This window comes from Pygoscelis adeliae, unplaced genomic scaffold, assembly GCF_000699105.1.
Source record: "Pygoscelis adeliae isolate BGI_AS28 unplaced genomic scaffold, ASM69910v1 Scaffold218, whole genome shotgun sequence".
Taxonomy (NCBI): Eukaryota; Metazoa; Chordata; class Aves; order Sphenisciformes; family Spheniscidae; genus Pygoscelis; species Pygoscelis adeliae.
This window is the reverse complement of record NW_008825433.1, coordinates 195386-210438: the sequence shown is the minus strand read 5'-3', so window position 1 is coordinate 210438 and position 15053 is coordinate 195386. Positions and strand designations below refer to the sequence as shown.

The 15053-nt window shown below is 37.1% G+C and overlaps 1 protein-coding gene across 1 annotated transcript in view; it reads right to left on the bottom strand.

The window, feature by feature from the left end:
* Positions 1-1315: 1315 nt before the first annotated feature.
* SLC30A6 (solute carrier family 30 (zinc transporter), member 6) overlaps positions 1316-15053 on the bottom strand; it is an 18049-nt gene continuing 4311 nt past the window's right edge. Inside the window, exons 4-14 of the mRNA XM_009331088.1 lie at positions 14470-14512; positions 11739-11804; positions 11236-11316; positions 9944-9979; positions 9019-9113; positions 8247-8295; positions 5442-5561; positions 5042-5144; positions 4682-4729; positions 4038-4106; positions 1316-2558 (exon numbers count right to left, since the gene is read on the bottom strand). Coding sequence (XP_009329363.1) covers positions 2061-2558; positions 4038-4106; positions 4682-4729; positions 5042-5144; positions 5442-5561; positions 8247-8295; positions 9019-9113; positions 9944-9979; positions 11236-11316; positions 11739-11804; positions 14470-14512 — 1208 coding nt within the window. The 3' untranslated portion in view covers positions 1316-2060. The remainder of the gene's footprint in view (positions 2559-4037; positions 4107-4681; positions 4730-5041; positions 5145-5441; positions 5562-8246; positions 8296-9018; positions 9114-9943; positions 9980-11235; positions 11317-11738; positions 11805-14469; positions 14513-15053) is intronic.

Here is a 15053-nt window from a genome sequence, read left to right as displayed (position 1 = left end):
GCCACAGGAGAGTAGTATTTTGTAAACATTCTGCTGCCTCTAAGGTGTTGCAGATGCTGTAGGGAGTGCGGTCCAGTTCAGCACCCAAGAGGTACAGAGAATCTGTTCAAGTGTTCTGTACTTCAGTCAATTTCCATGCAGCGATGGCACATGTAATAGACTACACATAAAGACAGAGTAATGAAACAAAGGTGGTTATTGAGCTAATGCTGACCTCACAGAAACATAGCCAATCGTTACAAGTTCATTGTAATCTTTAAATGCAAGTTTTCCAGGTCATTAACAGTTTCGTTGCTGTGTTAGAAAATGGACTCTTGCTGCAGATGAAGCACAGAACTAGATTCTCCACCTGTAGCTCACATAGACTGTATACCAGTGGCAGTCTGGACACTACCCTCAGCCTAAAACATCCCAGCGAGATACCATCACGCAGAATGTCACCTTGCTTTGTTTGCAAGAGTAACGCCCTTCTCAGTGCGTCAGCGCGAGAAACACAGGTAGTGGAGGGAGGGGGAATGGGAAGGCAATGTCCTTATGCAGAAAAAGAAATCCTCAGGCAGTGTGAAGAGGCCACAGATCTTGAAAATTCAAATGAAGGCTGTTTTTTCTCAACTCAGTTCTACAAGAGAAAGATTTCTCTATCAAACCCATTAGCTTCAGGTAACATTAATATCTTTGGAGTCCCTGAGGTACTACAGCTCCATAAAACCACCTTGGACAAATGGAGAGACTTACTTAGTATACAGATTAACAAGGTGGAAGTCGATATATAGCACCCTGAGTTGCAAGTGAAACAATAGGAATGGGCAACCCATTCCTCAACAGCCAAGAGATGCAGAAGAAAGTGCAGAGGAGGTATTGGCTAGGGAATTAAGAGATACATACTGCACAGGAGAACAGCAAAAAAAAAAAAAAAAAGTATTTCTAAAAGGCCTTTCCCTGTTATCAGAGCAGTGAAAAAGACAGCAGTCAGAGGGAAGAGCTCTCTGAGAAAGGCCCTGAAGAAATATCGCCTTCTAGATGTACAGTCGAACGATAATGCAAAAGCAGACAAGTTAGGCAGTCTTGTTCCAAGTGTGCCCCAAAGGTTAAGCACTCTAGCAATGACTTTAAGAACTGTCAGTGATCACTGACCTGTACTCTGGATATAAACCAGGAATATAAATAGATATTTTTTTCCCCTGAAACTACAGAAAAAATACAAAGAGGAAAAATACAAAGTCACAATCGAATCAGAGAATACTTTCCATAGTCAAAAATGAAATACAGGCTTCAGAAACAATACAGCCATCTGCTCTGTATCTTAAATAGCATTAATCATAAAAAAGAGGTGCTTGTAAAATCTTACATTTGAAATATTTTATTTCCCAGTATATTGCTAAATAATTTTGCAGTTAAACCAAAAAGGAAGAAATATCAGATATGAATATGGAATACTTACAACTAGAAAATGGTTGCTGAACCATCTGAATTTCTATAAAAGCATCAATAAAAACGTAAAAACATGGTCTCACAAAATGAATTAGAATCTGAAATGCCAGATTGTCTTCACAATGGCCACAATATGAATATTGATGGATTTTTGCAACCAAAAACTAATTGTGACTTTGCCAGAAGATGGCTTAATACAGCAATCAAAACATCTCTCAAAACTGGGACTTGTATTTCTGCAATTTCCTATTCTCTCAACTATTCAGCATTCCGTAAGCAATTCTCGTAAGAAAAAAAATGCTACCTGGTCACAATTTTACTCTCTTATGGAGTTGTGCTGTATCTCAATACATTCTTGAGAAAATAAAGAAGAGTGAATAAAAAGCTGAATAGAAATAGACACTCTATAAAAACTACCTGTAAAGTATCATAAGTCTGGAAAATATTTGTGGCTTTACACAGGCTACTGCTGATGCAAAGAAAAAAATTGCAATTTAACCATTTCATGAATATGAACAATGCACTTGATCCCAGCCATTTAGAATGATCTGACATTCCAAATGTTTTTAAAAATTGGGTAATAAAAGAATTAAGTCAATACCCTTAAGTACAATAAATAATGGTGTTTATTATGGTCGGGGTTGCCCACGAGTGTTTGTTCCATATCTGCTTGGGACATTTGTAAAACCAGTTCTGAATCCTTGAGTTGCTCCCATTCCCGGTATTCCAAATCCTTGATTGAGTACACTGCTGTAGGGTGCGGATCCATGATTAAAGCCCAATCCATAGGGCCTTGTCTGAGTGTTTAAAAGGATGACCGGACTCACATTTTTGCCTGGAGTATTAAAAGAAAATTCTGGCGGTGGGCTGCTGGGCTTAGCTGGAGTGGATGTAACAGGGTTCAAATTATCAGCAGCTTTCAAGGATGGCATCGGAATAACATGATGATCCGAAAGGTTCAGAATATTGTTTGCAATAGGCACAGATGATAAGGTAGGTCTGATCCAGTCATCTTTGAAAATCTGAACAGTCAAGGTAGAGACCAATGTGTATAATCTGTTAGTGACATGGGCAAGTACCATTTGTTCATTTGCATCTCTCCGAATTCGGACATGTACTGATCCAGCCTAGAAAGCGATAAAAATAAGTTGGCTGTTAACTCTTACTTCAATAAAGATTCTCCATATGCATTCAAGAAGAGGTAAGTTATCCTGCAGAGAATTATGCAAAGACCTTTTGCAGTGGAGACGACTGACTAAATTGAGAAACTTATTAAATAATTCCATAATTAGGATACATTTTGATCTTTCCTATTGCGTTGATCTCTTACGAACATATTAAGATCATCATTCAGGAAAAGTGAGTCTAAGCCAAACTATAAAATACAACATGTGATGGCAGGAAAGGAAAGGCAACAGTCAGGGAAAAAAAGGGGCCCAAAAAAAGAACAAAGTGCAGACAAACTCCATATGCCAAATTTAGGAAACACTGTGCTGTCGGAGCAGGCAAGAGGACCACACGCATGGCAGACATGCTCAGATTGGGACCATTAGCAAGAACAGAGGCAATGCCCCTCGTGGAACTCAGACTAAGAGTTTTCCCTGCATGTGCACGTAACTGCAGGCTGCCCCTGCCTTCCCCTCAGTAATGCTATCTCATTTACCTCGAACTACTGCTGCAGAAGAGAACAGGACACAAAACAGGACACAAAAAACCTCACGTGTTTTTGCAGTTCATATTTAATAAAGAACATGGTTCACAGCTTGTGCTATACAAGCCATTTTTACATCAGATGGTGCAGCTGAAAACATGTGCAGGTCTCAGGAAGTTTCTACTACAATCTGGAAGATGCCAATAGGTAAACAGGCATACAAAGGTTTTGTAAATATCTGCAATCAAGCCAACAATGCTGTGATCCAGTATTTTGGGTGGCAGAATAGTAAACTGAAAGCTATTTTCACATCAGCAAGTCAGAGCTGCTGCCTTTTTTTTTTTTTCTTTTCTTTTTTTTTTTTTTTTAAGAAGGGTAGCATACTGGAAGAATTCAGGAATAGAGAAAAATTCTAAGAGTCTTAATTTTCTGGCTGTCACAACATACCTGCATCAACTTAGGAATACCTGAGTTCGGTGTGATCATTCTGTACCACAAAAACCCCTTCATTTCTTTCAGCTTACAGAATATTAGTACCCAACTGTAGTTGTTTTTTTCCACCCTCTTCCCCAGAAATGCTGCAAACATGATTCAGCTGTAGACCTTTGGTACCTGAAGGTTTACAGTTTTCTTTTTCTCCCCTCTCAGACAATTTACACTAATACACCATTTGAAAAAATGTCTTTACTATTGTTTGGGATTTTCTTCACTGCCAAAATACAAAAGAAATTCTACAGTTGCAAAATGCATGCTTTAATCCAGAGCTTTAAAAAAAAAAAAATATAAAGGACAGGGGAAGAGATATTTTGCAATAAATCTGAGTACTGACTCCATCAAATTTTTTTATATTTAAGATTTCAGAAGAAATACCTTATTTTATTTAAATAAAAAAAATTAAAGTAGTAACTGACAACTCTTTTTTAAAGGCTAAAAAGACAATAAAGACATAACTTACCAAAGTGCCAAAACCTAATGTCCAAAAATGCTCATTTCGAACTTCCAAGACACCATCCAAAGTTGAAACCTAATTTTACACAAACATCCAGAAATATGAAAATAAGTTAGAAATGTTTCAAATCCTTTTAGAAATGTACTTTTACACATAGCTGAATAATACAGCATTTTCAGTAGTGAAGTAAGAGCTTCCATACACAGAATGGACAATATCTGTTAATGATGCCACTAATGCTTATCTACTGTACTTTTGCCACCCTTAAGCATCCAAATCCATCAAAAAAGTGGATTTACATTTCAAGTAACTCTTGCTGCCAAATTGCAACATTCTCTCAACTTGATATGCTGTAAGTCAACAGCTGCCTGGACTCCAGTTCCTCCCCCCACTCACATTTGTAAACCACTTCAACGGTAGCTCGAAAAACAACAGCCTGCACTACTTTAACGGATTTGTTCCAGATACTATCCAAGATGAATAGTGTCATCCAGGTAAGATCCATATTTTCTACATGGAGCTAAAAAATAATATTAAAAAAATGATTCTTTAACAATCTTCTTGGACTACTCACAAAAACTCTTCATATTCCTGAATGCTTATATAATGTTAGCTGTGCACACTGCGTTATGTACTATATACTGACTTACCTCTCTAAGAAGTTTATCTAACTGGCCAATCACATGAGGTGGGGTTGTCTTTAAGAAAAAGAAGGGGGGGGGGCGGGGAGAAGACAAAAGTTATAATAAAGATTAACTGGCCATGTTAAGTAAGAGAGTCTTTAAGTCTGGTCTACCTACACAAGAGACCAATGGCATTAAACAATAAATTCTTATGACTTCATGATGCATATTTCTACTGCTCTTAAAATTCTTCTGGCACACCACAAATTCCCCTTGGAACACTTCCTATTCAAATGCTTAAAACAGATTTTATGTTTTTTTTTAAAAAAAAAGGACATTTAACAAAACTGAAACCACAAAAAACCTTGTTTTGTGACATTGCCTTACCTGGAGTAGTACTTTCCCACTGTAGACACTCATGGGATACATGGTACCAAATGTCATCAAAGCAATTGCTATAGCAGAGGCTGTATCTACAGCGAAATAATTGCTAGAAAGAAAGAGCAATTTTAAAGAAAAACAGGTATTTACATTTTTGAAAGGCATAAGAATTTTCTTTTGATTCTTTTTCATTCTTTTAAATTATGTACACTTACAGAATATTACACATACTAATCTCATCTGAACTATACTTTGAAAAAAAAGACTAATATATTAATGGAGTTGCAATCCCATTCATACAGAATACAGCTTTTGATGAGATCATTCCTTTCATGTAAAAAATGCAATTTCCCATAGACTGGATACAAAAAGAGTTTTTTTTTTTTTAAACAACAACTGTACATACTTGATTTCAATGAGCATATATGTAATGCAAAGAGCTAGAGCTCCAGCAATATCAATCAAGACAAAAGGGTTCATTCGTGGCAGAAAGATGCTACTCAATCCTGGGATGATTCCACAAATACTGTAACAAAACAGAAAAAGCAGTTGTCAGCTAGCTGTTCATCATTACTTCAAAACCCAAAAGAGCTACACCCACTATTTCAGCGCTTGACTTCAAATACACCTTGCAGTCACAGCAAATGATGTCTCCGAGGACTGAAAAGGCCCTTCTAATTCTGCTCAAAGTTCTGTATTAGTCTGACGTCAGCAAAAATTAATCAAGTTTAGATCCACGTCACATTCTCTCTCATATTTGAAACTAATACTTACCTCTTACATCTTAAATTTGCTTTATCTTCCCATCTACAAAATATTATACGACACTAATCTTCAGGCAGTTTTTCTACATGTTAAAATATGTATCTTGTGCCACTTTATTTTCTGGTAACACAGCTAGCTGTGTCAGCTGTACATAACACAAGTACTTTACAGGTTCAGATAGTGCTATTACATATATGTAAGTCTCGAGGGGTTTGCATATCTCTAGTCTTCAATCCATCTGCCACCTTGGTGTGCAAAAGTGTTCTAAAGCCAAAGCTAACTAATTCATGGAGTCTGAAAAGAGGGAAGAGACCAGCTAGCTGAATAAGAGGAGACCAAAAAACCCATGAGGGAAGTTATTTATTTATAGTTATCTCCTATCAATGGGAGCATGAAGAGAGAAGAGGGTTTCTGTACTTCCCAGTGAATGTAAGTGCATGTCACATACTGGAAAGTTTAAAGGAAAAGACAACATGAAATCTTCTGTTGCTCTGTTTAGAGCCAACCTATGTTTAGACATCATGTGCTGGTCTACTCCTGTAAAAATTTTAATCGATATAATTTATACAGGTGCAGATATTTTGTAATCAGCACTGCCTCACAGAACACATCTGAAATAGCTGTATACATACTAACCAAATCTAATAACTTTAAAAAAATTGTTGGCATAAGTGTCTACAGGTTATCTCAAAACCCAGTAGTAATTCTAGACTCTTGATATGGGAGCCCTTCAAGTTATCCATCTGTGTCCTTCCCCGTAACACTGTGTTACCACATCGTTGAAGAAAAACTCTGCTAATGTCTGTGATTGCTGTCCACAGTTTTTTTTGTTTTTTTACAGTGAAACTCCAGGTATTTGGGCAACCCTATTGCTAGTCTTCCAAAGCTGTTTTGCAGAATTTGGGTCTGGTGATATAGTACCTTATACCCATATAAAATAAATTCTTCTGTTTAACAAGCCAGCGTTCTCTGCTTTCCTCAACTGTATACAAAAATCACAACACGCAGAAACAGATGGGCTTTGCAGCATACTTAACATGTTATACAATATGGTTTAACATTCTTATTTTGATACTGACAGCATCAGTACTTGGAAGAACATGTATAGCTCAAAATAAATGTTTCTGACATCTGACAAAATTATTTGCAAACAATGTTATCTCGCATTCAGATATCCAATACAAGCAAAAGAGTTCACAGACAAGATGAACAGGCTTGGGGAAGAGTGGCTGGAAAGCTGCCTGGTGGAAAAGGACCTGGGGGTGCTGGTCGACAGCCGGCTGAACATGAGCCGGCAGTGTGCCCAGGCGGCCAAGAAGGCCAATGGCATCCTGGCCTGTATCAGAAATAGTGTGGCCAGCAGGACGAGGGAAGTGATCGTGCCCCTGTACTCGGCACTGGTGAGGCCGCACCTCAAATACTGTGTTCAGTTTTGGGCCCCTCACTACAAGAAGGACGTCGAGGTGCTGGAGCGTGTCCAGAGAAGGGCAACGAAGCTGGCGAAGGGTCTGGAGAACAAGTCTTATGAGGAGCGGCTGAGGGACCTGGGGTTGTTTAGCCTGGAGCAAAAGGAGGCTCAAGGGAGACCTCATCGCTCTCTACAACTGCCTGAAAGGAGGTTGTAGCGAGGTGGGTGTCGGTCTCTTCTCCCAAGTAACTGGCGATAGGACGAGAGGAAACGGCCTCAAGTTGCGCCAGGGGAGGTTTAGATTGGACGTGAGGAAAAATGTCTTTACTGAAAGAGTGGTTACACATTGGAACAGGCTGCCCAGGGAAGTGGTGGAGTCACCATCCCTGGAAGTATTTCAAAGACGTGTAGATGAGGCGCTTAGGGACATGGTTTAGTGGGCATGGTGGTGTTGGGTTGACGGTTGGACTCGATGATCTTAGAGGTCTCTTCCAACCTTAATGATTCTATGAATGAGCAACACTGCTTCAGCCCCTGGAAGACACAGACTTTCCAGTTTCCTGCTGGACAGGTGAGGAGTTTCCATAGCTATGTTTCAGTGAGTAACCTGTTTCACGTATCACATTTAAACTGCAACCATCCTAGTCATTTGCCCACCCCACGGAGTAAATAAACACAAATTACTACAAAATATATTGCTCAGGTAATGATTGTTGAGAAATGCAGTTCAAGTCCGTACAGGACAAAGCTAGTTTATCTCACCTCATCCAAGGAGAATTACATAAAATGTACTGAACACATTCAAAGGGAAAGTTTTGCAGAAAGATGCATTTCTATTAGATTGATGTATGTGGGAAATATGAGAGACAATGTTTGCTCTAGAGTTCATACACTAGACCTACAGTAGGTAAAGCTATTTTAAAAGCTCTAATACACAACAGTTTATGCCTGAATACCCATCCAAATTGTTATTATACATAAAAAACCAACACTGCCTTCCAGAAGCTAACAATTTTGAAAAACTTTATGAAGCTTTACCTTCTACTAAGATCTGCAACATGTTCCTGAAGCCAACTTGTGCTGGCAGCTGCAAAAGAAAGAAGGTAATAAAATTACTATGAGTAAAGGTATCCATTTTAAAGTACACTTGAAGTTTTATTTTAAGGGAAGAACCCGATACACTGTGAATGAATAAATGTATCAACAGATTCACTGTCACTTGAAAAAAAAAAAAAACCAGTCTGACCTTTCCAGGCAGTAAAATGCCTGTCTCTCATAACAATCTCAACTGATTAAATACAAATATAATGGCAGATTATAACCATCATAATTATCTTTTATAGAATATAAAGTATAATATATAATTGTAACTATAAACAATTTACAGTTAGTGGGAATGATTGCAAGCCTACTTCACAGTGAAAAAGTCCCAGGTAAAAGAGCTATTAAGAATTATTATTACATTAATTTATTTTTAATCCATTAATATATCCATAAAATGTCTTCAAAGTTCTGATATCTGTCAGATGACCTTCACCGGTTGAATCCACAAGATTGAAAACAAAGGGTACTTCAGCATCAAAATGTTACTCATTTATCATATTAATAACTACACACTACTCAGAGAGCCCAATAAGCAAACGAGTTGAAATTCAGATGGCAATTCTAAACTGCATGAAGTTATATTAATGGAGGTAATAGTAACATATACCCGCTAGTTAAGAAAGTTACCAGACAAGTTATACCTTGATAAAAATAGGAACATTAAAATGTTTTCCCAATTCTTGTTATAGATCAATTTATCACATACCTTCAGAGACATAAGCAAAAGGCTTATTCCTAATGGAAAGCATTGTAAATAAGTTGAAAAAGAGAGCCACGAAAGTACCAACCAGCAGTCGCCCCCTAGGGAGGGGAAAAAAAAAAAAAAAGTATCTTAATTTCACATCATCACAAAACATGAAATCAAGGTGTAATTGCCAGTAACAATATCAAAATACTTTGTTTGGTATCTGTCACTGAGACTGAAAACAAGAATAAGAAACTAGTGTAATGCTTAATAACCGGCAGCGTGTTATCATTTTAAGGGTTATGTGATCACTGAACTTCGCACGTTAGTGTTATCACATTAGGCTGTACATAACATTCATAATGTTGAGTAACAGTCCTTAACTAATTGCACAGAGGCACACACATATATGTTTGTCCTTCAAGGATCTAAATACATTGTCCCCTCAGCAGCAGAGCTAAAAAAGCTTAGTTTCCTATGGAATTATGCCCTATGCCCCTACCCCTTCCTAGGAGAACTACAACTTCACCATACATCCCACGTCCCAGTCTTTTGCCCCATAACACCTTCTTTTCCTTTCCCCATATGCTTAATAATCTTCAGCATCTTTGCAACACCTCCAGTTCCCTAATGATCACAGCATCCTTCCCACCACATACCAGGCCTCCTAAGATGCCCCCATAAGAAATGAGAGTAACTAAACTATCAAAACTAGCAATATATAGTTAAAGCATTATTTAAGAGAGCATGTGCATTACATTTCAATTGTACCTTGAAAAAAACTGTTTGCAATATAGCTTGCACATAGCTTGAAACAAATGCCAAGGTAGCAAAACCAATTTGGTGTTGAATGTACTTGCATAATTAATCCATGCTAGATTAAGAATTAGAAACACAAAGGGACATTGAAAAAACTATCATTTTACATGTCAAAATAATTTCTTACGTGTGTATCTCAGGTTGTTCCAGAAACCGCTCTGCACTACAAAAATAATTGAAAATTTGAGTTATATTCATACAATAAAACCTTGATACCTGAAGCATATTTTTTTCAGTTCTGAAGAATTAGCTGCCATTCATAAACAAAAACTGACAGATACAGTACTGCAAAAAAAATGAATTGCTTAAATAAGCACAGCAGTTTTTATAAGTGATGAAAGCAACTGAAAAGAAGCAGGGTGTAATCTAGATTTTCCAACTGTTTCTGAACTGTGCCACATAGATGCTAGCTACCATGAATGCTGCCTACACAATAAAAAGATGCTTGTAAATGAACATGCCAAAAAATACTGCCACTGCCACCACCGGTGTTGGTAACCACAACAAACAGTCTGAAATCCCTGACTTACAGCCTCTCACTAAGCAAGGCCAAATAAAGTAGGTGTTGGATGCTGTGGTGGAGATACAAATCTTTTTTCACCCACCAGTAAAATAAGAAATGAGCTTCAGCTGTAACAGAAAAACCTATGATAAGTTTTGGGAATTTCCTAAAATTGATGTTCAAAAACTTGGAGGCTTTGACAGTGCGTCATTATTAGAATTCATTCCCAGTGTATTGTCAGTACAACAGATCAACCTGTAGTATAAAATTGCTAAGTTTTTAACATAGCCCTTTATAGAGAAAATAGGGCCCTTGAGTAGAAAAATGGAAGGTACACTGCCCCGGTTTTAAATTCCAGATGTTAACAAAAGCCTCTTCATTTTTAAAGACTAAAATAATTTTTTAGGCTAACCTCCTGAAATACAAATGCTTTTCCAAGCGTAGATGGTCCATCAAATTAATACTTGAGCAAATTTTGAGGGACTGATGAAGTTGATAGTTTAAACATTCAGATCCTTAATATATTATGAAGTTGCTTTACTTCATGAAGTAACTGAAGTAAAAAAAAAAAGTCAAAGAAGTTGTATTTATTAATGAACTTGGAAAGTCAAGATACATAGGGAAATGCATTAAATGAAATACCTAACTTTTTGGAAAATATGATTCTTAAGAACACCGAGTCTTTTCCTTGAAAGCTGTTTAATTACATTTATCAATTCCTATCACTTCACGTAAAGCCTACATGTCGTGTAATCAATATAAGTGAGCAGTAAGATTTAGCAGTACTGAAAAAAGTGTGAAGTCTTTCCTACAATCTCTCTCTACAGACAGCATTTGTAGAATGCATATGCCTTTGCTCAATCTAGAATATCTTCGTACGTAACAAAAAATTAAAAGAAAATGGTACATATCCCTACCTTTCTTTCAGTATAAAAAGAGCACCAAGCTGTGCCAGAACTGTAGATGCAAATACGGCTAGAACTTCAAACCTTTCAAACCTGAAATTTGAGAATTAAGTTTAGAAACACTGAACATTGAACATGCATCAAATGCATTCTGGTCTGTGCAGGAACAAGCAGGATAGACCTACTACTTCCAATTCTTTCAAGAGCAGATAGATGGGAAGAAACTGAAAGTTTTGTGGAATAGCCATTATTTTCAATTTCTTTTAAGCTAACACTCCACTTACCACAAACAGCTTAAAATGAAGCATTTCTTAATTCCTTTTCCTGTCCCTCACCTTTCCTCCGCTCCCCTATTCTGTAACTGTTCTTTACAGCATTAGTCTTGGGTCTCCTTATTTTTAGGCTCTTTTACACACAGATTGTTAGTCACGGCTGTTAGGGGATACAGGCAATGATAGTCAGCAACGTATCAAATGTTGTATTATCAAACACTAGATCTTGTTATTAGTACTTACCCAAATGAATAGACTGGGCTGGGTTTCTTCATCATTACCCAGTAGCTTATTAGACATGTTACCAAACTGAAAAAAGGGGGAGAATTAGGCTATGATAAATAACTGCAGCCTTTACAAACTGGATAGTCTACAAATATACACTTCAGCCATCAGAACCGAACAAATTAATATAACCATGTCTTACCACGAACTCAGCCCCTCCATCACTGTCACAATGAGGGTCCCAGTGGATCCAGAAAAGGTTGTGCTTGGGAATAAATCTAAGACTGCATGATGATGTCTCAGCTGTTCCCATAAAAAGGACAGCAAGTAATTTCAGCAGAATGGTAGTCGGTCTAATTCCTTACACCAGGAGACAGCCTAATGCTGTACTTACAAAGGCTACCACCAGCCTTCTTCAAAACAGAACATCACTCAGCCTAAATCAAGTTTACCATAACTCCAAATGCAATGCATTTTCCCACAAAACAGCACAACCAGTGTTTCATCTGGATGCACTCCATGAATTTTTCTGAAAGGGACCTGGAGCACGTGAGACCAGGTACCCCAGAATCTGACTAACAGGCAAAGGCGATTTGAGAAAATCCTTTCAATACTGTCTGGCATCACACATAGTCATGTCACGCATATTAATGAAAAGTACAAAGCAAAAGCCTATGAAAATATCAAACTAGACACCCAGTAAATGCTGCTCTTACACGTGCTTTATGAACTTGCCTAGAAATACTGTAACCTGAGAAAGGCCATTTAAGTGAGAAGGAACACGATAAGCAAGACGACGGGACTGTCACATTTGTGTCACTTCCTTTTTATCCCAGTGAAAAAGTGAAGAAAGCTCTCCATTAAACTCTTCTTTTAGAGATATACCATGAATTAGATTTAGCACTCCAGAGTAAGCCTCAGGCTACGCCAAGTATTGGCTTTCTTTTTCACATTTGTGTCACTTCCTTTTTATCCCAGTGAAAAAGTGAAGAAAGCTCTCCATTAAACTCTTCTTTTAGAGATATACCATGAATTAGATTTAGCACTCCAGAGTCCTCAGGCTACGCCAAGTATTGCCTTTCTTTTCTACAGTGTAATTTGTCTACACATATGGCCAAAACAGATTTACTTTTTTTGGCTGAATTCATCTACGCAAGCTCTAATCTAACTGGCCGTTCACTGACAGCCACAGGTCTCTCTTGCTATTTTCTTTCCAAGTTTTTCTCTCATATTGAACGTCTGAAATTCCAATTATTTTATCCCCATGGTACCAGCCTGAATTTTTCTAGGATGAGTCTCATTTCCTTTGCCTATTTTTCCTCTATTGACCCCTTTGGACAATTTTTTTTTTATTGGAACCCACCCGGATTCAGTGCCATCTGTGCCTTTATGCAGCCCTTTCTTAATTAATGACAATGTTAAATCAGACTAGCTCAAGAACCCATCCCCACAGCTGCTGAACAATCACATCCTCACAACCTGATCCACAGCTGTGTGGAGTAAAAGCAAAAGCAGAGGAAATAATGTTGCTCATATACAAAATAGTAAATTCACATACTCAGTAAGACTATTATAAATGACCAGGAAGGTGACAAAAATGAAAGAACCAGAAATTGATTTTTGCAGAATTACTGAGCATTGTTCTCCCCTACAGCAAATCAAAACTCTTGAAAGAGATCGCTGTGAGTTAGAATAATCTTCTAGTCTATCCCCTAATTAACCTAATATGTCAGTGCCAGGGGTATTCCATCTTCTCCTAAAACTAAAAAAATAATATTCTATACAAATACGAAATACAATGTCAAAACTTTCCCCAAAGTGAGAAGGGTATTTTGAGTCAAGATGACAAAACTCAGCAGATACAAAATCCTAAGAGAAATATGAGAGTCGTTAAAGTTATATCACAATTCTAATGCAGTCACAGATCAAGTTAAGTATTTTTGTGCCTATATCAAACATTCATTTTCCTTTCTGCATGTTTGCTGCTGTTATTTATAAATGTTTTACTATCAGTCAGATAAGCTATAGTATGTAGTGGGCAAAACAGACTGCAGATAGCTGATCCATACTTTTTATAAGCTAGTGAGCTAGCAAGGAAGATAACGTAGGTTAATAATTAAAAAAATACATGCATTTTATGCAGTTTATTTCCAACCACTGCTACCAATCTGCATCTGATGTTAGAACTAAATATATTTCATGTCTGTATTATTGATATTATCAAAAGTGTTCAGAACTTTCATACTTAAAGTGGTTTTAATAACATTTTGTTAGGAAACGGGAAAAATACTAAAAATATCTAATGACCTTACTGGAAGAGTGCACAGGATCTAGCTCTTGAAATATTTTGAAATAGAAATAGGATTACATACTCCTTGTCTCCTGATGCTAAAACTGAGGGATACTTCAGAACCAATGACTCTGGCATTAGGGAAATGTTCAGACTTAACCACCAGGTAACAGTTTGATGCTGGATTCTGTTTTATGCTGTTACACATCTGCACAGAGAAATCCACAACTGAAACGATTTGTTACTAGTCATTCTCAATACAGCTATGGTGTTTCTCATCATCTGTTTATTGTGATGTACAATTTTATACTCACTTAAGCTGTATTTAAACCAGTTAGTGTTTCTATACTGATGACTTTAAATAACGTGTTTGTACCTGTAAATAAATTTTATACGTATAGAAATATATAAAGACAGGCACAAATGAACAGTAAGACTAAATGGGGAAAAAAAACTCACCTGAAAAGGTCAAAGATTGTCAAATATGTATAAGCAGTTAAAGCTGTAAAAAAAGCAAATATTAAAACTTAATATAATTTTTCAATGCAGAAATCACTTGTATTCTTCTAAGTCCCTCTTGTGCAGCTCTTTTCCATCTTCTGTCTACATAAATTGTCTCTGCTGATAGAGCAAGTCTCTCTGTCTTTTGTATGTGTATATAATATGAATGTCCTAAACACACCAATATATTTAACTTCATAAACAGGTTGATTATTGCGATCCTAATTCTAATAAATAATGCCCAGATACAAAAGGTATTAAGCTTGTAACTAAGCTGTGACTAAGAATTTAAACACAGAAAAGTCAGGAGATCTTCTAGTAACACATCATCTGCCAAAGCAAGAGATCTCTTATGTACATTATAACAGTGAAAAGTAGGTTCAACAGAATTTTTTTACTTGTTTTGCTTCTCTGACCCATCTTGAAACTGCAAGAAAACCTCTGTCACAAATTAAAAATGTAAGGTATTCTACTTTCAGCAGAGATGATGGGAAGCATCTTGGAGCCCCTGTACAAAAGTAGAAGATATACAAAATATTGCA